Source organism: Zootoca vivipara, chromosome 14 (assembly GCF_965207765.1).
Source record: "Zootoca vivipara chromosome 14, rZooViv2.hap1.1, whole genome shotgun sequence".
Classification (NCBI taxonomy): domain Eukaryota; kingdom Metazoa; phylum Chordata; class Lepidosauria; order Squamata; family Lacertidae; genus Zootoca; species Zootoca vivipara.
Window position 1 is genome coordinate 41850485 of NC_142597.1, and position 26535 is coordinate 41877019.

Below are 26535 nucleotides of genomic sequence, written 5' to 3' on the forward strand. Positions count from 1 at the left end.
AGACATGCAACATGAGACTAGAGTGGCCCAAAAGAGCAGGATCAGGGCCTCCTCCTACCTCCGAGGCATGACAGTGTTCAAGGCCATCCAAAGTCTGTTGACGGTCTGAAGAATTCGCCGAGGGATTCCCGGGTAGAGCAGCTGGTTCATGTTGGACGTCAGTGCCTCCGCGTAAGGGATCAGCTCTCCGGCCGAGAGGAGCGTCAAATGCTCCAGAATCTGCAGCACTTGAGTGTGATTTCCTTGCAGTGCTGAAAATGCTGGACGAAATTAATTTTTAACTATCATCATCACCATTATCAAACTTATTACCTGCCCTTCATCAGCAAGTCCCAGGGTGGATGACAACAATTTAAAATTCAGAATTAAAAACACAGGATCGCAGAGTTGGAAGGGAACACGAGGATCATCTAGTCCAACCCCCTGCAATGATCCCTTTCACCCAACGTGGGGTTTGAACCCACAACCCTGAGAGTCTCATACTCTACCGACTCAGCTAGATAAAATTTATTCAGCTTCATGAACCATTCCAAATCCAGCTGGTTCCAATAAGAACTGTAATGTTTAATAAATGGTGCCTAAGCTTGCTCTCTTTTTTTTCCTTCTCCCTCCTTCTCCCTTTTTCCTTTTGTGTCATGTCTTTTTGGGACTAGCTGGCTGCTGATCTTTGTCAGCCGCTCTGGGCTTTGTTAACAATAAACGAAGATGGCATGCCAAGTAAAAAGTTTGTGAAAACAAACAGCTTAACGTTTGAATCCTTTGCAGTTCTGAAAAAGGTACATGTTTTGACTTACTCTTGGGGTGGTCCTGTTCAGTTTTAGTGATTTCATATTTTAATGGCCACTGGCTCCAAAATAATATAAAATCTGACTGTCAGGCTGTGCTGGGTAGAGAGGATTGTGAGAGTCCAGAAAACCCCACAGTCTACTGGCCAAATGCCGTTTCAAAGAGGGAGGCACCTTACCCTCCTGGAGCTGCTTGGGGGAGTGTTTTTTGGTCGCGTCCGTCAGCAGCATCCTGCGCAACAAAGCATCCGTCCCCGTGATGTGTTCCTCACAAATCCAGTCATCCACGATGGAAAGGTGGGGATAGTTGGTTGCCAGGAGGCGGAGGAGGGCCGAATGCAAGCCTTCAAGAGAGGAGAGAGACAGAAGAGTTTAAAGGCTGAGGGGGGAAAAGAAAAATGACAAGAGTTTTTCACTGGAGACAACTTATTTAAACATTTCATTGGTTACTTATTAATAGCAGTGAAAATATCGATAGCCAGAAATGGGAAAGAAGCAAAGGGTTTAAATCAGGCATAGGCAAACTCGGCCCTCCAGATGTTTTGAGACTACAACTCCCATCATCCCTGACCACTGGTCCTGTTAGCTAGGGATGATGGGAGTTGTAGTCCCCAAACATCCGGAGGGCCTAGTTTGCCTATGCCTGGTTTAAATGTACAAAAATGGGGGATGGCAAACCCAGCTGATGGACTATGCCGAAATGGCAAAGCTGACTGGAAAACTCAGGAACCAAGAGGATAAAAGCTTATAAAATTATAACGTATCTAAGAGACCACTGTAAGCAGATGGAAACATGGGCAGGATTTTGATTCTGCTTCTAGTGTAACAATTACCATGGACAATATGGATTAATATAAAAGTTACGAGTTTGGAAGAAGATGCAGTTTTAAATGTTTAAAATGGGGTGGGAGGGAGTCCTGAGATCCAGAGAAATCTCTGTATATGGTTATATATTTGGATTTTTATAACTTTGTAGTGGAAAAATCAAAGAAAAATTATTTCAATGAAATAAAAAGTACAAAAATGGTAAAATGTAATCTGGGAGGTGGCACTTTCACAAAAACTTTGTGCGACTGGAGGGGGCAAAAGAAACCCTGAGAGACTTCTGTGATGGACTGCCAGCATACAAACGTGGACTCGACAGGACAAACAGTACCTGTCGCATTCCACAACAAGTGGTTGTGTTGATGTCATATTTGATTGCTAATGACATTAGCCATTTTCAGACTCTCTGTTTCAGCGTCTTTATCATTCTTATTTAGATCCCCAACAGAGGTTTGTTTCTCCTGCGCACACAACCTCCGTAAACTCTCAAGACAGACATACCTCCCAACTCTTGCTGCAGCCCCTGAGCCTGGCGGATGAGATACTTGATCGGGATCTGGTCCATCAACGCCGGGGAGTAAGACTTGGGCTTCCTTTGCATGGCAGCTGTGAAAGAGACCAGGAAAAGTCGCCTGCTGGTCAGTCAAGAACTACTGCTGATCAAACGGCAATCTTTCACGACAAAATGCTGCAGCCATTCGGGATTCTAGCCACTTTATCTGCCCTGATATATTATTAATTTATGAAAGTATTTATATACTGTTAAATCACAAAAAAAAATATCAAAGTGGCTTGCAACATTAAATAGACAAAACCATACCAATAAAAGCATTAAAGGGGTTACAAACGATTTAAAAGCAAAAAAAAAAAAGTTAAAAGCAAACTTCAGATTGAAAACGGTGTCATACCACATGAAACAGCTAAAGAATCCTGGGAACTATACCTCGAGTTTCCTTGGAGGAAAGGTGGGATAAAAAAGTAACAAGTAAATAAATGTATTTTAAGGAGATTCAGGGAGTTGCTAGGAGAACTCCACCAAGAGCGACAATTCCCAGAGTGCTTTAACAATCCATTTCTCTTCCTAGGGAACTCTGGGAATTGGACATGGGATGGAGCAGAGCAACCTCTCCCTTCCGCTTTGGGAAGCAGGAAGCCAGACTGGGCGAGGCTGAGCAGGATGCAAAATGACCCGAGCAGGAGGGTGAAAGCCTGTCGCCTAGAACCAGGTGCCACATTTGCAGGTGGCAGCAGGCCCACCAGCCCTGACAGAGTGTACGCTTATATTCCTGACATTCCCAAAAGGTGAGAGAGTCTCGAAATTGAATGTCCAACGCCTTCTCTTTAAAACCTTGGTGGTGGGTGCGGTGCAGCAGCTGATTGGGGCATCTTTGTTGCTTCTGTCCGGCTCAGAACTTCTTGCCTTGCTCCCAAACTCCTAAGCCCTGTGTGTCTGCTGCTGGGCCTGTACCATTACCTGCCTGAAGGAAGATCTCTTTCCTACTTCAAATCTTCCTGTGAGTGTTGGGCAGGAGCCAGGACAGGAACATCTAGGGCCACAGGTTCTCTGCCCCTGCATGGAGCTGACTGAACCAGAGGGCCATTTATGGTTAGGAAATGAATGAATGAATGAATCTTCATTTGTGTCACCCATTGGCCATAGCAATAAAACAGGCATCTCCAAACTGCGGCCCTCCAGATTTTTTGGCCTACAACTCCTGATCCCTAGCTAACAGGACTAGGGGTCAGGGAAGATGGGAATTGTAGTCCAAAACATCTGGAGGGCCGAAGTTTGGGGATGCCTGCAATAAAACAACAATACGATATACAAAGAATAGAAATAAAAATACACTTTAGGGTTTTGAAACAACCCAAGTGATATGGAGGTGTTTGCATATATAGTGATATACCTTCCCCTCCCCTTTATCCCTTTTCATCTTTATTCTTTTTTTACTTTTGTTTTATTTTAATTCATTATTTATTATTAGTATTATTTTATTATTATTATTATTTTATTTTTATTATTATTATTACTATTAGAATTTATATACCGCCTATACCTGCAGGTCTCAAGGCAGTTCACAGGATAAAATCAGAATATAAAAACCACAAAGTACATAATCAAAATAAAAACAACTGAAATAAAAAAATAAAAAAGGAAACAACCTAAGTTATGAAACGATCCGGCTGGAGACATTTCCTCATATATAATACTCAGCTACTTAGAGCCTGCTGAAAGCTCACGCTGTCTGGCAAACATTACATCCCAACACGTACCCAGGGTCTTGGAGCTGGCTAGGATTGCCTCTTCGTAAGACAGAATGTAATACAGGACGAGAAGTTGGGCTGTGATTCCGTAACGCTGAGTCAGGCGAGCGTTCTCTCCCTACGTATGAAAAGAGCACAGAAGACACAAGGCGCATTCATATAGGAGAGCGCAGGGAGATGTCTTGCTGGCTCCTCCAGATGTGGCTGGACTACAACTCCCATCATCCCAAGCTACCACTGACTATACTGGTGGGAGGGAGATAGGAGCTGGGAGGCCCAGCAACATCTGGAGGGCCAAAGGTCCCCCAGCCTTGCATTAAATTTAAAAGCCAGACCCCTGAGTTTGCTCAGTACTGTGACTTGGGCCTACAACTGAGGAGCGAGTATTAGCCTACTAGGAATTCAGCACCATAAACAGTCCTAGATACAGGAGGGCACATTCTGAGCTTTGCCATCAGCCGCTACGGGAGGTAGATTCACCAGGCTGCCTTGGCGAGTGCCGAAAACAGCTCAGTCGGCACGACAACCCATTCTCTTCCACACGGCACACTTTATAGGGACGGGGGATCTCAGATTTTTTTTCTCTGCACTTGGGGAATGCAAATGAATTCAGCATCTCAGTTTTAATGGTAGACTCCAGACTTAAGGTCACAGAAAATATAAGCCAAGTTCCTCACTGAAGCCATTGCAATTGTTACTAAACAGAAAGAGTACCAAGTCAGAACTGTTAAAGAGAAGAATATTATTGTTGTTGTTATTATTTTATTTATTGCCTTTGTGCCCCACCAAGCTCAAGGTGGTGTAGGTGCTTCTCCGCCTCCTCATTTAATCATTTAAGATGCATTCCAAGTCAAAATTATCATTTTTAAAACTCTTCCCAATTTGCTCATGGATCCTGTTATAGTATTTTTTACAAGGAACTGTGTTCCCCACCCACCCACCCCACCTGCTCCTCCATGGTTATTTCTGAGAACCCTAAACTGTATTTGATGTTTACAGTCCGTAGACCAAATAAAGTGAAATTATAAAGCCAGATACAACATGACACACACACACACACACACACACAGAGAGAGAGAGAGAGAGAGAGAGAGAGAGAGAGAGAGAGAGAGAGAGAGAGAGAGAGAGAGAGAGAGATTAGATATACCCCCATTAGTCCTTCAAAAACATTCAAGATCTCCTGCTCTGTGATTGGCTGATTTGTGGCTTCCGGGTTGGATTTCGATGCCGGTGTGAGGACAGAGTTGATGTAGACATCGATCAGCGGGAGTAACTGAGGATGGAGCGGAGTGGTGGTTTCACACAGCTGCCTATAAATCCAGTCCTTCAAAAAGTTAAAGTAGAGTAAACTTAGTATTTCAAGTCTTGGCTGAGTTGGCTGAGGGAAATGAATATATACTTATATATTATGTAAACTCATATACTCCGTATATACTTAATGAACAGCTAGTTTGCCCTGCGACCCGCAAGGCCTCTGCACTGGAGATTCTGGGGTTCGAACCCACGACATTTGATGTACAAATCGTGTGCTAGACCATTCAGCTCTGCTTTAACTCACCTGAGGTCATTTGTCCACCACAGCCCAATACAGTTCCCTCTAACTGCCAGCAGAACTCCGGGAGTCTGCTCAACAGCCTTCCCCAGCCATGTCTGGTGAAGCCAGGAATTTGAACTCAGAACCTACTGCATGCAAAGTATGCAGACAAAGGAAGGCAGGTGAAGACCACCTCAGGACCAGCTCCAGTTGGACCACCTCCTCACCACTGGGTGATCTACCATCAAGGTTCATGTGGGATGCACTATAATGTGTTTGTGACCGGTTACAAATTGTGTTGTGTTTTTAAAATACGCCATTCAGTGTGGCACCTTGGTAGGAATTACATCCTGAAAGGTGAGGTATAAAAATAATTGCAGTAAGTAATAAAAAGGAATGCTCTACATTTTGAGCTACAGGCCGCCGATACCATATAACACCGGTCCTGAAAGACCTGCATTGGCTTCCAATATGTTTCCGAGCACAATTCAAAGTGTTGGTGCTGACTTTTAAAGCCCTAAATGGCCTCAGCCCAGTATACCTGTAGGAGCGTCTCCACCCCCATCGTCCAGCCCACTGGTCCAGCTCCGAAGGCTTTCTGGCAGTTCCCTCCTTGCGAGAAGTGAGGTTACAGGGAACCAGGCGGAGGGCCTTCTCGGTGGTGGCACCTGCCGCCCTGTGGAATGCCCTCCCATCAGATGTCAAGGAAATAAACAACTATCTGACTTCTAGAAGACATCTGAAGGCAGCCCTGTTTAGGGAAGTTTTTAATGTTTGATGTTTTATTGTGTTTTTAATATTCTATTGAAAGCCGCCCAGGGTGGCTGGGGAAACCCAGCCAGATGGGCGAAGTATAAATGATAAATTATTATTATTATTAAACTGTGTCAGGTTATCAGGTCCATCGCAGCTCAGCACTGTCTGTTCTTAACAAGTGGCTCTCTGGGGTTTTCAGAAAGGGCTCTTCCCGAGTCCTACTTCCTTGAAAAATAAAGCAGTATCCCAGTCCTCCTGGTTCTGAATCGAGGGCTGGTTTAAACAGGAAATAGGAAGCTGCCTTTTAGCAAGTCAGACACCTTGGTCCCTCTAACTCAGTACTGTCTACACCAGGCATAGGCAACCTTGGCTCTCCAGATGTTTTGGAACTACAATTCCCATGATCCCTGACCACTGGCCCTGTTAGCTAGGGATCATGGGAGTTGTAGTTCCAAAACATCCTGAGAGCCAAGGTGGCCTATGCCTGGTCTACACTGACTGGCAGCAGCTCTCCAAGGTTCCGGACAAGGGGCACTTTTTCCGTCCTATCTGGAGATCCCAGGGATTGAACCTGGGACCTTCTGCAGGGGGAAAGCAAGGGCTCTGTAGGCCCCTTTGTCCCTTCCAGATGCAAGAGTTTGGTCCCGCGGATGAAGCCACCCACCTTGATGGAGACTTTGTGCTTGGTGAAAGAGCGGCTCCGGAGAAGCTGGTAGATGCAGTGGATGGGCAGGAATCCGGTGATGTTTGCGCTGAGGTTTCCCGTGACAGCCACACGGACTGCGTGAGCTGTGACCACCTGGGACGGAGAGATGGCATAACTTTGTTAACCTTTCAGAACCGGTACAGCAGAAGCACCAACAGGGAAGGAAGCAAGCAAGCATGGAGCCGAGTGCCATTCAACTGCGTCCAGGAGCTCCAGGAAATAAATTTAGGTTCATGGCTTTCAGTGGGCCTACTTGGAGCAGAACTCAGCAAGTTGGGACTAGTCTACCTGCGAGATCCCCTTCCCACTCAGCTGCTTCAATCTGCAGAACTGGCCTTGTTACAGCTGCCCCATAATACTCATGGCAGCACCCACATTTTGGAACTCCCTGCCTATTGACACCAGGAAAGCCCATCCAGACAGGTGCAATGTTGACATGAGTTTAAATTAGTTATTTAGCTTAGTGTTGATTTTACTTGTTTTTTGAATGTTTTAAACAGTTGTTTTAAAGTTTTTCTACTGACCATTTCACCGTTTTATTCTTCTGTAAACCACTTTGAGGGGGCTGGTGTTGTTTTGTTTTTACAATCAAGCATTCATTTCATAAACGTTATGAAATAAAATAAATTCAGTCGTATACAAGCCTTCAATTTCATTATTTAGCCAGTGACATTTTGTTCACCTTCCCACACCATGTACCCAAACTGGATTTATCATCCTGGACTGCTCAAAAGATGTTGCAACGGCCTCAGCCCAGTGTACCTGAAGGAGCGTCTCCACCCCCATCGTTCAGCCCGGACACCGAGATCCAGCTCCAAGGAGGGCCTTCTGGCGGTTCCCTCCCTGTGAGAAGTGAGGTTACAGGGAACCAGGCAGAGGGCCTTCTCGGTAGTGGCACCCGCCCTGTGGAACGCCCTCCCGTCAGATGTCAAGGAAATAAACAACTGTCTGACTTTTAGAAGACACCTGAAGGCAGCCCTGTTTAGGGAAGCTTTTAATGTCTAATGTCTTACAATATTTTATGAGCTGTAAGCTGCCCAGAGTGGCTGGGGATAAATAAAATTATTATTATTATTATTATTATTATTATTATTATTATTATTATTATTATTATTGCAAAAGGAGGGAGAGGTCTGAATAGACAGAAAAACAGCAGGGCAGCTTTTCACAGGCGTTTTGCAGCACAGCCACACAGGCTGAGCGTGGAAGGGGTCGGGTCACCTGTTCCGTGAAAATCTCTTGCGTGAAGATGGTCTTCATGCGGCTCAAAGAACTCGGCTTAATAACAATCTGAAACAAAAGGGTTACATGCGTAAGAACATAACAAGAGCCTGCTGGATCAGGCCAACGGCCCCGTTACGTCCAGCATTCTGCAGGAGGAGAACGCAAAGAAGGACCACTTTGCACGAGGCGGGAGCGCTTACCTTCATCCCCAGAGTAGAGCAGACCAAGTCGATGATAGCGCTGAGTTGGTTGCTATGGAAATACATGGCAACCAAGAGCAGCATCTCGCCAAAGGATGCCGATACCCCAGAAGTGCTGTTGGAACAGGAGACGAGAGGAGGAGGAGGAGAGTTGACAATGAGGACGTCATCATCATCATCATCATCATCATTTTTTGAAAACACCTCAGGAGCTACATAATTTTTTCCAGGGAAAACAGAAAAGGGCCTGCTCTCTCCTCACCTTTCAAAATAAGCTTCTTCTTTGATCATCCAGCTCAACCACATCACCATCAGTTGCTCCTGTTCAGGAGTGCTACATAAAAAAAAAAAAAGATTCCCCTGTTATAGACGCAGATGAAAGAGCTGCACATCACAGTCAACCAGTCCCCATTGTTTCATGTTATTATACCGAATCAGGCCATCCCCATCAGATGTCCAGGAGATAAAGAACTACACAACTTTTAGAAGACATCTGAAGCACGGCAAGGGGTTTTTACTTTACAATTTAGCCCCCCCCCAAAAAAAATCCTCCACCAAATAACCACAAGACAAAAATAAAGACCACCCTTCAAAACGTCATGAGATACGCCGGTCACGGGGGGGGGGGCACACAAACAGAATAGATCATGATGGGGGCAGTCACAGGGATTAGCCACAACAACGCGCCACACCCACAAACCCCGCCTCCGCCACGAGATCCTGTAAAAACAGGGGGACTCTTCAGGCTCAGGGGGATCTGAAGGGGGCCTATTACCAGACAACCCACAGAGTCAGGCCAGGGCCAAGGAATGGAGATACAGGGTGGAGGCCTCGGGTCACATTTAAATACTAGCCCAAGCCAAGGCCTCGCCTCTACTTTACAGCCTAAAGACTAGACCTTGGCTCCATTTTACAGACTAGGCCCCAGCTCTGCAGCCCTTTAAATACTATCCCGAATGGAGTCCTGGGTGGGAGGTGGGGGGAGGAGGAGCCCAAATAGGTCATGGGCTGACGTAGGGTGGGGGGAGCAACTGTCCAACAAGCACCAAAACAGCCATTCCACCCCCAAAGCCAAAGCCCAAAGCCTCTCCTGGCGGCTGCATTAATAAATGCCTGGCAGCATTAGGCAGTCGTTCATCATTTCTCCTAACACGCACTTGGAGGCACAGCGAGGGGTTTTTGCTTTATAATTTAGTGGGCGTTGTGTCACATGTGAGGCTCCGGCGGCCACTTTAAGTAAGGGCAGTCGTGCCCCTTTTAACCTAGGCTTTACCGGTATATACTACAACGGATTGTAAGCCTCTGTGTCTTTTTTTAAAAAACAACAACCATGCACTTTCTCTCCCCAGTTTAAGTCCTCAGATATTTGCAGTGGCCACCCCGCACCCCATTTACAATCCCCTACCTTCCCCTTGCCACTTCCTGGGTTTTTTATGGAACTGAACAACTCGGGTGCTTCAGAACGTGCCTTTTGTTGCCAGGTCCTTGCAGGGCCAGACAGAGGCCCGGGCCAGGTAGAGAATGTGGCCCTGGTTTTAACCCTTTTGTTACTTTTTTCATTTTACTGATTGTGAATATGCTGACCGAGGCCCCCTTTGGATTCGGAGGCCTGCGCCAAGTGGCCCATATGAACCCCCCCCCTCCTGTCTGGGCCTGTCTGTTGCTACGGGGCTGTGGGGCTTCGCTATTTCACCCCCCCTCCCCCGGTCGGGATTTTTTAAGTAGTTCTCTGCGTCCCAGGGCGCATCATCACCCCCGATCCTTAATATAAATATATAGAAATGTTCACGGTGCGTGCGCAGGGGCCAATGTATGGAGATACAGAGGGGAGGGGACAACAGAGGGCTCAGACAAAAGTCAATACTGGGAAATGGAACCCAGAAACTGACAGTTCGTTTTCGAAGGGTGGGGGCAAAGGTATGGAGATACAGGGGGGAGGGGCCAACACTCCCCAGGGACAACAGAGGGGAGGGAGGAGGGGCAGAATACGTCATGGATCGGGACAGGGTGGGGGGGATCACAGGAAAGAACCACAGCAACGTGTGGCCGGGTCAGCTAGTAATACAATAAAAACCTAGCTAAGAAACTAGAAGGGCAATGACTTCCCCTCCCCCACTTGATCCTAAATGTTAAAAAGGGTAGGTGATGATTGACTGACTGATGCAGGGAAGGTGTTTCATAGCGACTGCAACCAATCACTCCTGCTTACCCCAAAACCACTATCACCTGCCTCTTCTGCCTCCCTAGCCTCAGATAGCAGAGGAATCTAGAACAGAATAGGCCCTGCCTCTCTGACACCAGGGCAGCTCAGCCAATGGCAAGCAGGGACTCTTCTCCGTGCCTCCTTTATTATTATTATTATTATTATTATTATTCTGTTGGGAGCCGCCCAGAGTGGCTGAGGAAACCCAGCCAGATGGGCGGGGTATAAATAATATGCTGTTATTGCTGTTGTTGTCGTTGTTACTACTACTACTACCTTGCCCCTCTGTGACATAAGGGAATGCCTGCAGCTTCACCCCATCACCCACAATCCTGCATGCAGCAATAACTCTGCAATAAAACCAACTGCCTTCTTCCACTCAAACTTCCACCCCTGGGAAAATGCTGGGTCAACAAATCCTAAAGGCTTCCGCAAGGCAGGATGTCTAACGTCTTCTGCAGGTGGGAATGGGAGAGCTTCGAAACAATGCTTGGCCAATGTCCCCCCCGCATTTTTTCTCTTCCCCCCCCCACCCTGTGACAAAAGGGTTCCTCCGCCTGCAGTCGAAAGGGTACCTGACAAGCGTGGAGAAGGCCAGCAGCATGCAGAAGGAGAGCGACACAAAGCGGACGCCCGCTGGAGTGGCCGGGGGGCGGCTGGTCATGAGCTGGAGCAGCTGCTCAGCTTCCTCATCCGTCGGCCTGGACACCAACAAGACAAAGAGAGAGCCCCGCCGTCTCATCAGGACAAGAAAGCACAAGCCCTCAATAAAAGCCCTCAATAAAAGTTATCAGCCTGCAGAAGGTTCTGCTCTTGGAAGATTCAGGACGGACAAAATAATTTTCTGTCACTCAGCGATTCGTTGCAACTGTGGAGGCAGTGATGGCCACCAACTTGGATGGCTTTAAGAAAGGAACTAGGCATATCCGCAGAGGAAAAGGCTATTGATGGCTGCTAGCTACGATGGCTATGCTCTGCCTCCTTGATCAGAGGCAAGTGAGAGAGACCCCTATGTCCCCTTCAGAGAGCTATAATTCACAGAGAGGTTTAACAATCAATCCCTCATCCCAGGGAACTCTGGGAATTGTAGCCCAGTGAGGGGAACAGGGGTCTCCTAACAACTATCAGGAACTTTCACAAACTACAGGTCCCAGAATTCTTTGGGGGAAGCCATTAGTGTGGTATGTTAAGAGTTTTAAATGTGTATTGTGGATGAGTCAGCCCCAAACTGTAAGGCAAACAGGGCCCAAATCTGCAAGCAACAAGGTTGATTTGGGAGGAACTACTTTAGTAATGATTGCAACTGCTATACCACCAGAATGTCTTTGTGAATTCTCAACCTTGACGAATGCTTTTCCCTGTGTGTGCCTCTGTATGCGCAAGCTGACAAAGGAACATCCCAAAGTGCTTACTTCAGCCCCGCGATGCCCATCAAAGCGCAGTAGAGACGCAGGAGGGCGCTGGCTTTCACAACGTGCTCCTCCTTCAGCCCTGAGTACACAGAGACGTTGGGCTCCATGTCCGCCTCCGCCTCTTCCGGCACACGCATGCTGCGGACGGTGGGCAGGATCCCCATCAGCTCCAGAAGCAGCTGCCGGCGCATCTGCCAGAGCACCGAGCTGAGCGTCTCCCTCTTCCTCTGCGCAGGAGAAAGGAGGAAATGTCCCGAGGTGGTAATCCCAGTAAAAACAGCACAATCCTCGGCAAGGGCCTTACCAGCTTCCGATTTGCACTCATTCCCCGCCCCCCGTCCCGCCTTTAGCTTCCCTTAAAAGCTCAAATGTGCTCTAAAGCTGTGTTTTCAAAACAGACATTATTGCTGTTGCTAGACTTGCTAGCTGCTTGTTGCTGGTTCAAGGGACTTGCGCTTAAAAACGTAAATACATTATGCCATTAACAAATTTCAATGAAACACTGTCAAATTCATATACACACACACAAACACATATAGTACATTTTATTTCTTAGATTTATATACTACCTATAAAACATTGGCAAATTCATATAAAACACAACAATTCTCTCTCTCACACACACACACACACAAAACTTTTACATATACAGTGGTACCTCGACATCCGAATGCCTCGACTTACGAAGGTTTTGACTTACGAAGTCAGCAAACCCGGAAGTATTTTCGCCGCATGTGCATTCTGTGCCTGCACAGAAGCGGCGCGCACGGTTGGCTCATGCACAGAAGCGCAAAATTGTGCTTCGCGCATGCGCAAAATAGACGCTTCAACAACTGAAGGTTTTGACTTACGAAGAGCGCCGCGGAACGGATCACCTTCGTAAGTCGAGGTACTACTGTATAAAAGTTATATATAACTTTATATTTCTTACATTTATATACTACATTTTTCTTCGAAGAGCTCAAGATGGTGCATATTATGCCTCCCTTCCGCATTTTATCCTCACAACAACCCTGTGAGGCAGGTTAGGCTGAGAGACAAGGACTGACTCCAAGGTGACCCACTGAGCTTCATGCTTGGTGGGGATTCAAACCCTGGTCTCCCAGGTCCTAGTCCAACACTCTGCCTATTACACCATACTCTCTCTTTGGGAGAACAGAAGAGCTTTAGGTTCCTATGTGAGTCATAGAGTCAGGGATGGAGCAGAAATTCCGATTCGGTTTGCATTTCAAGCCGAATCCATAAAATTCCACACTTTTCCAAAGCAGCACGAGAAACTTCGGAATTCACATACACTCTTACGGACGTAGCTAATTAAAGCACCAGGATCCCAAGCAAAGGAAATGTCAGCAACACTCACCTGCTGCCCATTCCGGATAAAAGTCCCAAACCAAGTCCGGACTTTGGCATTGGTCCCCAGCAACAAGCCACTGACAAAGCAGACGAGATCACTGACACTGTCCTCCGAAGACTCGTTTTTTGTGTGGTCCAGAGTTAAACCAACACCAAGTCCAGGTAAGTGGCACTCTTCCACCTGACCCAAAAGGAAACAGAAAGCGGAAAAAGCCACACATGCTCAGGTGTTTATTCGGCCTTTTAAATCTGGGTGCAGGGTGCTATTGTCTTTCTACTTATCATACCATGTGTCTTTTGTGTTTTTATGCTTGTAAACCTCCTTGTGATCCTCAGACAAAGGGCATACATAAATTAAATACATAAATAAAAAATATTCAATTTGTAAGGAGATTCCCCCAACCAGACATGTAGAAAAGGGACAGGAACAAATGACATCCTTTATTTACAGCATTTATACCCTGTCCCAGTTTAAGCCAAAAAAAGGCTCTCAGAGCAACTTCTAAAAATTGGTTCTCTGGAAATCCCTGCCCGCAGGCACATAATAAAAAAGACACGGTGGAAACGGAAAGGAGAGGGAGGAGGGGAAAACAAAGCTCAAGCACAAATTCTTCAAGTTGCAGTGGATGTCTGTGCCGATTCTGGCTGCCTTGCCCTTGATAAGGAACAGTCCAGGAAGCACTCTTAAGACCCCTCCACCCACCCAAATATCATATCTAGGAATCAGCAGGTGGCAATGTGCAGGCCTTGCCATGCAGTCCTTTGCTTAGAAAACTGATGATAGCAGTTGTAGTACGGAGCTCATGGCGTTTTGCCTGTTAGAAATACAACACTGAGCCACTACTTGCATCTGAGAAAGCAGCTGGATCTCCCTCCCTCCAAGGAGTTCCCAGCCCTGCTCCTTCCTGAACAGCCTGCAGGTCCCCCAGCCATTATGAACAACCCATCAGCAATGAGAAGCTCACTTTCGGCCGGCCCACCCGCCTCTTTTGCAAAGACTTACCACCATGCCCCGGACCCTCAGCGCCTGGGCAGGGTTCATCTTGCAGAGTTGGCGGAGAGCCTCTGTCCTGCGGCGGCCACCAAAGCTTTCCTCGTCCTGCCGCTCCCCGTTCTTGATCAAGCCCCTGCACACTGGAACCAGCCAAAGGGAGAGGGGGTTGTTGTGTGTTATTGGTTATGACCCTTCAACATCGGATATAAATTGCTTCTCCTTTGCAAAACCCTGTCTACAGTATTTTACCAATCTATGCAAGAAATACATTTTTTGGACACTACTATAAAAATACAGGATGGACATATAGACACCACCTTATACAGAAAACCAACTGACCGACAAACATATCTACATGCTTCTAGCTACCATCCCAAACATACCAAACAATCCATCGTATACAGCCAGGCCTTACGTTACAACCGCATCTGTTCCAACTCTACAGACAGAGAATCTCACCTAAGAGATCTACAGCAAACCTTTTTAGAACTAAAATATCCACCTGATGAAGTTAAACAACAGATCAACAGAGCCAGACAGATACCTAGAGAGAACCTGCTGCAAGACAGACCCAAAAAAGAAAATAACAGAACACCACTAGTCATCACATACAGCTCCCAAGCTAAAACAGTACAACGCATCATCAGAGATCTACAGCCTCTCCTGGACAATGACAGCTCCCTTTCTCAAGCTCTGGGAGGAAGACCTTTCATTGCCTACAGACAGCCACCCAATCTTAAACAACTCCTCACCCACAATAATACAACCACCAGACTTAACATGGACACTGGTACCAGAGCCTGCAATAAACCCAGATGCCAACTTTGCTGCCACATACACCCAGACAACACCATTACTGGCCCCAACAACATCCAACATACCATCTCAGGACTATTTAATTGCTCATCCTCTAACATTGTGTATGCCATCAAATGCCAACAGTGCCCTTCAGCTCTCTATATTGGACAAACAGGCCAAACCCTACGCCAAAGGATAAATGGACATAAATCTGACATCAGGAACCAGAAGACAGAAAAACCAGTAGGAGAACACTTCAATCTCCCAGGACATTCTATACAAGATCTCAAAGTAGCTGTCTTACTACAAAAGAATTTCAGAAATAGACTGGAAAGAGAAGTTGCTGAATTGCAACTTATCACCAAGCTCAAAACCATGGAGGGACCTGGTTTGAACAGAGATATCGGATTCTTATCTCATTATACATGATAAGCGATCTTCAGCCATCTCAACCCTTGCTTTTTCATGCAAAACCATTTGCAGTCGTTTGCGGTCATCAACAGCTATCAGTCAGTCAATCACCCATTTCCACCACCCTTCTGAGTGATCCCCCATCCCCATCCCCACCCCTCCCCACCCCTTCTCTACATAAGTGCCTGGAAACTTCCATTTCACTGTATCTGAAGAAGTGTGCATGCACACGAAAGCTCATACCAAAATAAAAACTTAGTTGGTCTTTAAGGTGCTACTGAAGTAATTTTTTTTATTTTACTTCGATCCAGACCAACACGGCTACCTACCTGTATACAGTATTTTAAAACGTTATGACGCCACGTCAGAATTTCCTAGCGGCTATTGGTTATTTCAAGACTCGGCAAATCACTCTTCTTTGGGGTGGGGGGGGGAGGACTCACATAAGCTAAATGTCTTCAGAAGCCAAGGTGCTTCTTTGCCATTTGGTCTAGTTTTATTTTATGCACAAACCCGGCACTCAGGAGTGCCGGGTACCACAGATCTATGCAAGTGTCTGGATTTAGTACAGTTGTGCTGGCTGCGGCTGATCTGAGCTGTACTGTAGCCCGGAAAACCTCCGGAAGGCACGCAGTGGAGAAAGTCAATAACAGAAATATGGCTTGTGGACATGGCAAAGTAAAGGAAGAGTAAGCTGCAAATTGCTGATGGCAATTTATGTGCCCCACTGCCGTCTATAAAACGGCAGCTGCCAGCAACTGGCCACAACTTCTACCCCAGGTGCTGGCACTGGTGATAAGTGTTTGTGTCTTTGTGTGATTTGAAGTAAAAGAAAGTTGTAGATTACAGCATACAAGTGAGATCTGTTGCAGTGCACAGTGTTCCCCCTACTCAGGGCTCCAGCCAACCATACCCTTTTGCAAAACACTGTTCCGACCCACTCCCCTCACCCTGAGTCTATCAGCATTTCCATGCCAAATAAGCGTAATCAGTCTGCGTTGGGAGGTTTTTGAGCTCCCTGTATGCCCCTGGGGTCCGGTCCCCCCCCAAATCTGCCGAGTCCTCCCCACCTGTGCTTGGATGGTGCTGTTTTGGCTACACAAAAGGAACCGCATTCAGAGAATGAGTTTGCTATTAACTGTGTAGGTTACCTTCGTTAAAGCTGTCGGGAACATTGGCCACTAAGAGACAGAGGAACCAAGCGCCGTTCTTCACGTGCAGCAAAGCTTCAGCCACGTCCACAATAGGCAAGAGCGATGGGAGTTCTGAATTGAAATAAGTTTTAAAATAGTGAAAACGCCCACCGACAACTCTGTCCTGAGAGTCAAATCGGTAGAGCATTTGTGAATACTTCAGGAGAGAAGGAACCTCTCAGTGGCAGCAATTGTGGATTTCCTCCCAGTGCCACAATATTCATTCTGTGCCACAATATTTATTTAATATTATTATTATTATTATATGCATTACATTTCTATCCCACCTTTGCTCCAAGGAGCTCAAGGTGGCCTCCTCACACAGCTTGGGAACAACAGTCATTTATTTGGACTCAATCGATTTTTAAGAAGCAGTTAAAGATGTCAAAGAGCACATACCGGCTTGGAGGATACAAAGGACATCAGCTGCTTCCTCCAAATAAACAGGGCTCTCAAACAGCTCCGACGATTTGAAAAAAAACTCAGTGTTGGCCTCGGCCACCTGCAAAGAAAAGCTGTATTTAGAAGGGCTCTTTAAAACAGAACACACACTAGTTGTGAGGCCTGGGAACCAAACACCCAGGGAGGGCAGATTTTTAGGCTTGCGGGATCTTCTTTCTTCGTGTTACTGGTAGCCCAAAATGCACCAACCAACTGAAGGCTGGTGCAAAAGATATAAGCTGAATATTAAATAATTCTGAGTCCAGGAAATTTATTCTAACTACCATTTAAAAAAAAATCCTCATACCAAACCGTATTATAAATGTAAATAACCCCCACTTCAGAATTCAGGTTACATTTACAGCACAATAGAAATAAATAATAATATTCTGTTTGACCTGCTATAATACACATAGTTCTATTTTTTTCTTTTACTGTTTTCCTTCTTTTAAAAAACCTATAACCAAAAAAATGACTCCAGTAATGAGATCCAAGTTTCAATTCATCTAACACTTCTTCAGTTGATCCTGCTTAACCTTAAAAAGAACACACCATTTTATATGTAGTTGGAACTGTTCTACCAGATTCCCTCCTATTTATAAAATCAATAAACCAATCCCAGTTTGCCAAAAAAACTGTCTGTCATTCTTGGACCTCTCATTACTTGAAATCTGTGAGACTACCAAACCTGAACTGAGCTCACAACCCTTCCACGCAAAAATCCACTGATGGTTATTTTACCCACCCCAACTTTATTCGTTTCAGCGGTACGCTGAAATATTGTATTTTTGTGCTAGCAGGGGAAGGATCCTGTCATTGCCACTGCAAAAAAACCACAGCCAAAAAACCCTGCCAAAGTATTTCAAATCAGTCTGGGTATCTGCCAAACAATTCTTTAAAAAGCAAAGAAAAAGAAGAAGAATCTTGTACAAATTAAGAAGCCCCTTAAGGCAGGGGGAGGGAAGAAACTCACCTTGTTCATAATTGCCAGCAGTTCACTGAGCACAAGGCGGAGGCGCCGTGGAGAATCGCTGTGCTCAAACTCCAGGGTGAGGCCATGTTGCAGTTGAGACACCAAGATGCTCTCGCCACTTCCCCCTCCAAGCTTATGCCTAGCAAGAGGATAGAACACACAGCTGCTCAAACAAGCAGCATACCCCCCTCCAGAAATACCTCACCCAGGGCTAGAAACTTGTGGCCCTCCAAACACTGCTGGGCTACAACTCCCATTATCTATGATTTTTGAAGCCCCCTCAGGTTCCCAATCCCTGGCTTGCTCCTTTTGGTTACCTAAGCTGTTGCTCCTTGTTGGCATCCTGTTCCAAAGCGTGAAAGTCCACAGACAGCAAGGCTACGATGGAGTTGACAGCTTCCACTCCAGAAAGCAAGCGAAGGATCAGCTTTTTGTCCTGGGCCCAGCCCTGACTCTGATCTGCTGGAGCACACAAGGCCATCCGCACCAGGCAAGGCAGCAACAACCGGAGCTCCGGATCACTCAGGGCCGCTAACCGCACTACGTCTACTTTCTGCATGGCTTCGAAAGCATAAGGGCTAACGAACTGCAGTGCCGAGCAGTCCGCCATTTCCCCAGGTGACTGGAAACCACAATACCGCAGGAAGCTAAGCAGGCAGTTGCTGGGTCAGGTGGCAGTTGGATGAAGAGAAGATCCAAAATTCCAGGAAATTAACTATTAGTCAGCAGGTGCTAGTATATGGTAAAATCTTAGGGACTAGCAGCTTTAGGGCAGGAGTTTTCAGAGGCAGCAGCCTACCTCAACAGATGCACGTAGAGAACAAAAAAACTGCTAGTTTCATCTCTAAACACAGGCTGCAATTCCCTGTAGGATAAAACAAATCAGGACAATAAGAATACAATGTGCAAAGGTAATACAGGAATGCAGGATGCTCTTTCATGTGTTTATGTCATGAGTAAATAGCAACCCCCCAAGAAACAAAATATACTTTGTCCAATTATCCTAATTTTTAACGCCCTAGAATAATCTTTTTCTAATTGTTGTGGTAAAGATGGTTTGTTTAGGGTGATTTACTGGATCCCCCTGAAACCGAGGTGCTGATGCAAGGGGGGGGGGGGAGAACTAAGCAAGTTTTCAAGCTACACTACAGAACTTCGAAGCCTTCTACATTACCCTGACAAAGCTATTAATGCATCATTTATGCTAAAGGTTTCCCTTGGAAGGTGAGTGCTACATTCCCTCTAGCCCACGTCTTATTGTAACTAATAATAATGCAATCCTAACCATGTCGATTCAGAAGGTGCACCGAGTTCCATGGGGCATACTCCCAGATAAATAGGGTCTGGTCTACAGTAATTACAAAAATCTCATATTCTTCCCCTATTTATCCCGGTCACTATTTCCCTCCCATTTGTCTCTCATGTGCCCATCCGTAGATCATTAACTCTCCTCTCATACTTTGCAAAGCACCTGGGTGGAGTTTTATCAATGAAAAGTTATTTTACAACATCATTTTAACTGAGCATGCAAAGGGTAATCCCCTCCCTCCTTCAGTTAGGGGTGCAAAAAAAAGGTGGTGGGGAAATTAGGCAAAGGCTGAGAGATAGTGTCGCATAGTGGTTAGAAGGTGCCGTCCCCAACCTGGTGCCCCTCCAGACGTTGCTGAACTACAACTCCCATCATCCCTGACCACTGGCCATGCAGTGGCTGATGGGAACTGGAGTCCAACAACACCTGAAAGGCACCAGGGCATAGTTGCCAAGTTCTCCCTTTTTTTAAGGGAAATTCCCTTATGCTGAATAGGCTTCCTCGCGAGAAAAGGGAAAACTTGGCAGCTATGCACCAGGGTGGGGCAGGCCGAGTTAAAAGTGTTGGACTGGGAAGAGCCAAGTTTAAAATCCTCACCCTGCCATGGATCCCGTTGGCTGATCATAGATAAGCCAGCCATTGTGTCAACCTGACCTACCTCACAGGGTTGTTGGGAAGATAAAACGGGGAGGAAAAGAGCCATGTAGGCTACCAGAGGAAATGCGAGGTATGAATATAATATAATAAACTGATAAATAAATGACACTGAAGGAGCAAAAGCAGGAGAGCGATAGAGGAAACGGGCTGTGCCTAAGGAAAGAACCCAGGCGTCTCAGATAAATGGGAAAAGGGGGGGAAATGGGAACCCAGGTGTACAATCCCTACCTAGGAAAGAGAAGCAGACCCACCTGCCCACCCCGACCCAGAAACAACCACACACCTCCGCGCACAACCTTATGAGACACTACTTCCGGCAGAGTAGCGTCATTTCCTCCCAACAATAGCCGGCGCCAAGCAATCCGGGCTGCGCCCAACTTCCGGCGCGGAGAATGACGATAGAAAGGCCCTCCTTCGTGAGGGCGAAAGTGACTTCAATCACGCTCTCCTCTATTTCCGCCCGGAGTTCAGTGCTGGCCAGCTTGTAATACAGCAGCAAGGGGCTAGCTAGCCCTTGTTGTTTATTAATGGTCATTTTAAAGCGTTTATGCAAAAACGAGAACTCTCCCAAGGTGACTTAGAAGGGAGAAATGATTCTGGGCTACAGCCAACACCTATCATACTCAAGAGTAGACCCATTTAAATTAACAGGACGACGGGACTTGCGTTGCTTCCTTCATTTCAGTGGGTATAACTTTTAAGTTGGATACGATCCCACACTAAATGGAACAAAGCTAATAAAAAAGAAGCAAATAAAAAATCAGAAGTAGATGCGGATAACAGCTTGTTATCATTTAAAACGGAGTCAATTTATTTTGCACGTCTATTCTATGCATTAAAATCTGTATAAATGTAATGAGAAATGAGAAGGGCGGCAGTCCAGGGTGAGGTGTGGTGTAGAGAGTGGTAGTTGTGAAGATGAGATATCACTCCATTTGCGGTTTATTCTGGAGAGAAGAAAGTGTTCCTAAGGATGAAGGAGCCAAGTGGTTTCTTTCCATGTGATGGCTAAATTTCAGGTAGCAAAACACTGCAGGAACAAGAGAGGAACATCTCAAGGGATCGTAGGTGCCTAAGCCTAAAAGTAGTTCAGATATTTTTGTCCTCCATTCAGGCCATCAGGAATTTAAAAGTACTTTATATATGGACATAATAATGGGATATTTTAGCCCACTTACGGTGGAACTATTGCCCAGACTAGAGTCCAGCTCCTATCCATCCCGAGCAGCATGGCCACTGAGCAGGGATGATGAGGAATGGCTTATGAGGAACGGCTTAGGGAGCTGGGTATGTTTAGCCTGGAGAAGAGAAGGTTAAGGGGTGATATGATAGCCATGTTCAAATATATGAAACGATGTCATATGGAGGATGGAGAAAGATTGTTTTCTGCTGCTCCAGAGAAGCGGACACGGAGCAATGGATTCAAACTTCAAGAAAGAAGAACATTAGGAAGAACTTCCTGACAGTAAGAGCTGTTCGGCAGTGGAATTTGCTGCCAAGGAGTGTGGTGGAGTCTCCTTCTTTGGAGGTCTTTAAGCAGGGGCTTGACAGCCATATGTCAAGAATGCTTTGATGGTGTTTCCTGCTTGGCAGGGGGTTGGACTGGATAGCCCTTGTGGTCTCTTCCAATTCTATGATTCTATGAAACTGAATGTCAACATCTGGACAGCCAAAGGTTTCCTATCCCTGTTTCAAGTCATTGCTGGTAAAATGCTGTTTTTAACATTAAAAATATGATCTGCTTTGCCACACTAATATTTTGAGTAGCTCTTTGTCTTTAGGGTGGTGGCCGCCTTCTGTCCACCTTGCGTAAGAGAGTGGATGCACAAGTCACAATGTGGTCCAACAAGCTATCCTAGTTTATAGGATCCTCTTTCTAACTTTCTGTCACCATATGTCTGAGCAATGACAGGAGAGAAAGATACATGAACAACTTTGCATAAATCAGTGTGTTTTATTCTGCTTTTGCTAGTTACAATCGCGGGAAAGAGAACTGAATCTCTGCCTTTTGGGGAATTTTATTCACCTACAATTCTGAGGTTCCACCAAGCATTTCAAGAACATCTCTGTAATGTAACCGGAAAGGGCTCTGGGCTTTTAAAAATAACAAAGCTGGATTCTGTGCCATCTGATCTCACACGTGTGGCTGGCTACTTCTTACCTGGTGGCTTTTAAGAAGTGTAGGGCTGAACATGTTCTACCTCCACTGAGGATAAAGCTATCTATAGCTACTAGCTATGGTGGCTATGTCTTACCCCCCAGCATCAGAGGCGGTGTACTTCTAAGAACAAGTTTCTGTTCTGCTTGTGGGATTCCTATAGGTATGTAGTTAGCCACTGCGAGAACAGGATGCTTGGTGAGGGGGACCTTTGTTCCTATCTTACAGTCACTAGGCCCCAGTGGCAAGCATTATGGTGATGGTGTGATGTGTTGCTTAAGAGCATGGGTAGGCAAACTAAGGCCTGGGGGCTGGATCAGGCCCAATTGCCTTCTCAATCCGGCCCACAGACGGTCTGGGAATCAGCATGTTTTTACATGAGTAGAATGTGCGCTTTTATTTAAAATGCATCTCTGGGTTATTTGTGGGGCATAGGAATTTGTTCATTTTCATTTTTCAAAATATAGTCCAGCCCCCCACAAGGTCTGAGGGACAGTGGACCGGCCCCCTGCTGAAAAGGTTTGCTGTCCCCTGCTTAAGAGTGTCAAAGTACAGTAAGACTAGGGAGATCCCAACTCTCAGGCAGCAAAGGCCACTGAGTGGCTTTGGGCCAGCCGCTAGCTGTCTCAGCCTAACCTACCTCATAGGGAAGTTGTGAGGATAAAGTGAGGGAGAGATCAAGTATGAATACTGCCTAGACTGAGTCTAGCGGAACGAAGATTGGATAAAAGGGGGGGAGGGGGGGGAAGTTCTGATTCAGGAACCAACCCATACAGACAATTGTCACTTTTAAGGTCATGTGAAGTTGTTGTTTTTAAAAAACAAAGAGACGTCACAATGAAGGAAGGCTTCATGAATAATTTATTCCATTTGAATTTTTTTTAAAAAGTATAAACCTTTTTCCATTTCCTCAATCACAATTTGTACAACTCAGTGTTCATGGCATTCTGCAACAATAGTGTTTGTTCCTTATTTTTATTGTATTTTTTTGTTATCATAATGTTAAATAAAGAGAGAGAGAGAGAGAGAGAGAGAGAGAGAGAGAGAGAGACTTGGACCATTAAATGTCACTGCTGAATACGAACTTAAGAAATCTCCTCTTCCTCCCCCTGTTAAAGTGACCCAGCTTTTTAAAAGAACATTTATGAAACCAACATGTCCAGTAACGATGCCACAACTTTTAAAACGCAAGTAAGTGTTTCCAAGGTTCTCAAATCCAGTTTATTTGGAAAACCTACTAATTATACATTAAAACTTTCCTGAAAAGTTTGACCCTGAGGATTAACTTTTTCAAAGTGAAATTTTACTCCTTTAGAAACAGATGCAAACAAAAGGGCATTTTCTATATGTGATTTGGGATCCTTAGACTGAAGTTATTTTCAAAGGTGGTAACATTTTGTCATCTTGAGAAATTTATTATTATTATTATATTTATTTTGTGTCAGGACAGCTAATAGCAGAAGTGGCCTAATTGACAAAGCAAGCTGACAAGAAGGAAAACCCCAGCCCAAAGCAATGCTGTCTGCATACATGGCTAAGAATTAACAAAATTATATTCTGTGCCAAAGGACTGGTGCACAGCTAGCTGAAGGGCACAAGGGCATTTGGAATAGGATCAAAATCTGAGTGTTTTCCAGTAACACATTTTGATATTGCAGTAAAGACAAAATATGCTTCATTAAACACACCTGTGAGCTTTCTGTAATAACGCAGGGCTTTGAAAAATAAGTCACCAAGAGCAGGCAAATACCAAAAAAAGGAGCAAAGTTAAACTGTGCCATACAGATGGATGTGTAAGATGAGAGGTTTAAGAAACACTTGCAGAAAAGGGTGTGCATCTAAGGCCACAACTGTGGAAACCAAGCAATTTGAACGTAAGTTATACCTCACGCTGGCTAGGGATTTGCAGAAATACTACCACTCAGCTGCCTTCTGACCATCCATGCGAAGTGTGCACATGCCCTGTGAATTGATAAATCAGCACTACCAATGAATTAAGAACTCAATGAGGCCTGCAAGGCTTTCCCCATCTCGGCCATTTCATCCATTTAAAGCTGTCCACAAATCGAAAGATAGATGCCCATGTTTCAACTTCCTAGCCTTTTTGAAAAACATTCCAATCCTTTCTATGTTTTAGCTCAAAATGAATTTTCTCTTTTCTGTCTAGGGAGGGGGAGAGACAGAGACACAGAAAGAGAGAGAGACAGAAACTGTGTGTTTTAGATTTCGGCAAGCTCTGGCAGGTGGCACTCTGGCCCAAGCATTGCTTTCATTTGCAAGATAAGACAAGACATCCTACTCTGAGCAGCATCCAAAATGGGGGTAGTCCTACACCAAGGTGATTTGGCAATTCTGCTATTTAGTGTTTTGCAAGCTGGAACACCAGTTGTGAGCCTTAACAAAATGACACAGAAATCTCAGCATTTCAAATGGATTCACACAGAAATCCTCAAAGCATTGTGTAGTATGTATGGGACAAACAGAAAATGGAGGCAGAAGCCTTTGGATGGCTTATAAGTAGGAACGATTTATTTTGAAGCAATACTATAGCTCAATGAGAAAAAAAAGTTAAATAACCTTTCCATAGGTACAAGATAATGCCATGTGGTGTTGTGCTTTGTGCTTTTTAACCTAAAATGTGCTGGGGGTTTCCTTAACTGTTTCCAACTGTTTCCAGCTGTTCAACTCCTTTCCCCTGCCATTTTCTTGAGTCCAGACAGGTCCATCAACAGCTAATCCTAACCCCAACACCCCTTGGATGCTTCCATGGCAATTAATTTAAATCTGATTTCTACGGGCATCTTATTCCCTAAGGCCAATTGTCCCACCACTGTGCAATGATCATTTAAACAGGGAAATGGCAGAATCTCTGGTCAACCTGATCTTCCTGAAATGGACCTACTATGAACTTAGCTCCCTAGTCAACAACACACAGTGCATTCTGGAGTTTTGAGGACTTCTGTGCAATCTCAGTGCTACAAGCAAAGTCATGGCGCAGCCAAGTGCATTTAAGTTCCACTGGTTTAAGTGGGGAAGTTTAAGCACACATTTAAAGCTCTCCGACTGAACTCCCATAAGGCTTGGAAAGTACTCAATGCTGACTGACTCATATTCTGCTCTCTAAGCTAGGCAAATAATTTTAGCACCACTCTTTAGGGAGGTGGAAACATCTGGAGAGTATCTGCCGTTAACAGATACTTGAATATCAAATACAGGTGTACACAGAGAGAAAATGCAATGCAATAAACAGCAGAAATGTAAAATGCAACCCCAAATATTTAAAATTTGTATGTGACTCTGTTGCACTTACTTTAAACATCAATTCCTAATTTAGGGGGGCAAGTTTTTCTTCAAAAAGCTCACCCCAGTGATAAGAGATGCAGATCTTTTTAATACCTGCACTTACATCATCATATAGTATTAGCACATTGAAATGTTAATCGCTCTCATCTTGCAACAAAATAGGTGGTTTTTCAGTCAGCTCTCTGTAAAATTTTAAGATGAACAGGAAATCTTCATCAATTCTACTTAAGTTGCACACCAAGAAAAGTTGCTGCTAGTGCTTACTGCCGCCACCACTGATACACTCTAATAAGAAATCCAAAGTTATGTTTGTTCACAGAAAAAGAAATGCTTTCAGGTCTTAACAGGTTGTACATACTTCACATGATTTCAAAAATACTTGCAAATTGTGGTACTTTAGAAAGAAAGAAACTGGGTATTACGAGGGGGGGTTGAACACTTGGGATAGTAGGGCTGCAATCCTAACCCCCTTACCTGGGAGTAAGCCCCACTGAATTCAATAGGACTTACTTCTGAGTAGACATGGTTAGGCCTGCACTATAAAACAGGGTCTGTGAGACATTTTGCCCGACAAGTTGGCGACCTTTGCTGGACCGACAAGTCTGGACCGTTGCTCACCAAACCTCAAAAAGCGAAGCCGAGCAGCAGCAGGTGGCTGGTGGTGGGAACAACTTTCCTAAGGATCTCACTTACCGCTGACGTGGCTGCCTCTGCTTCCACGAGTGCTTCCACTCGGGTGGAATATGGTGCCCTAACACAACCTGCAAAATAACGTCCAGATTCAATATTTGTTGATGGAAACACAGCTTCAGGGCAAAGCTTGCACGGCAGAAGACCTTCAGTTGGATGGGCACAGTAATTCTGAAAGCGGCAGCGTGCAGATATGAAAAGGGGAGGGATCAAAGCAGTGCCTCCTGGAAGGCAAGGAAGCAACTCAAGACTGGATACATGGGTGGAGAAGGAAGGCGAAAGAAGCCGGCGGGTTCACAGGCAGAAGGGAGGAGGAGGTGGGAGTGGCGTGCAGAACAGTTCACT

At 45.4% G+C, this 26535-nt stretch overlaps 1 protein-coding gene across 2 annotated transcripts in view; it reads right to left on the bottom strand.

Annotated features, from left to right (window-relative positions):
- Positions 1-20410, bottom strand: part of INTS2 (integrator complex subunit 2) — a 29818-nt gene extending 9408 nt beyond the window's left edge. Inside the window, exons 1-18 of one of the 2 annotated variants that reach the window (XM_088657920.1) lie at positions 20323-20410; positions 18391-18938; positions 18074-18212; positions 17059-17161; positions 16618-16731; positions 14267-14397; positions 13271-13444; positions 11911-12137; positions 11074-11199; positions 8558-8629; positions 8296-8410; positions 8093-8161; positions 6830-6964; positions 5023-5199; positions 3885-3993; positions 2112-2216; positions 965-1129; positions 59-251 (exon numbers count right to left, since the gene is read on the bottom strand). In XM_088657920.1, coding sequence (XP_088514046.1) covers positions 59-251; positions 965-1129; positions 2112-2216; positions 3885-3993; positions 5023-5199; positions 6830-6964; positions 8093-8161; positions 8296-8410; positions 8558-8629; positions 11074-11199; positions 11911-12137; positions 13271-13444; positions 14267-14397; positions 16618-16731; positions 17059-17161; positions 18074-18212; positions 18391-18683 — 2447 coding nt within the window. In that variant the 5' untranslated portion in view covers positions 18684-18938; positions 20323-20410. Of the gene's footprint in view, positions 1-58; positions 261-964; positions 1130-2111; positions 2217-3884; positions 3994-5022; positions 5200-6829; positions 6965-8092; positions 8162-8295; positions 8411-8557; positions 8630-11073; positions 11200-11910; positions 12138-13270; positions 13445-14266; positions 14398-16617; positions 16732-17058; positions 17162-18073; positions 18213-18390; positions 18939-20322 lie in introns of both variants that reach the window. The other variant, XM_035139698.3, reaches the window with a different exon arrangement.
- Between the last annotated feature and the right edge of the window lie 6125 nt (positions 20411-26535).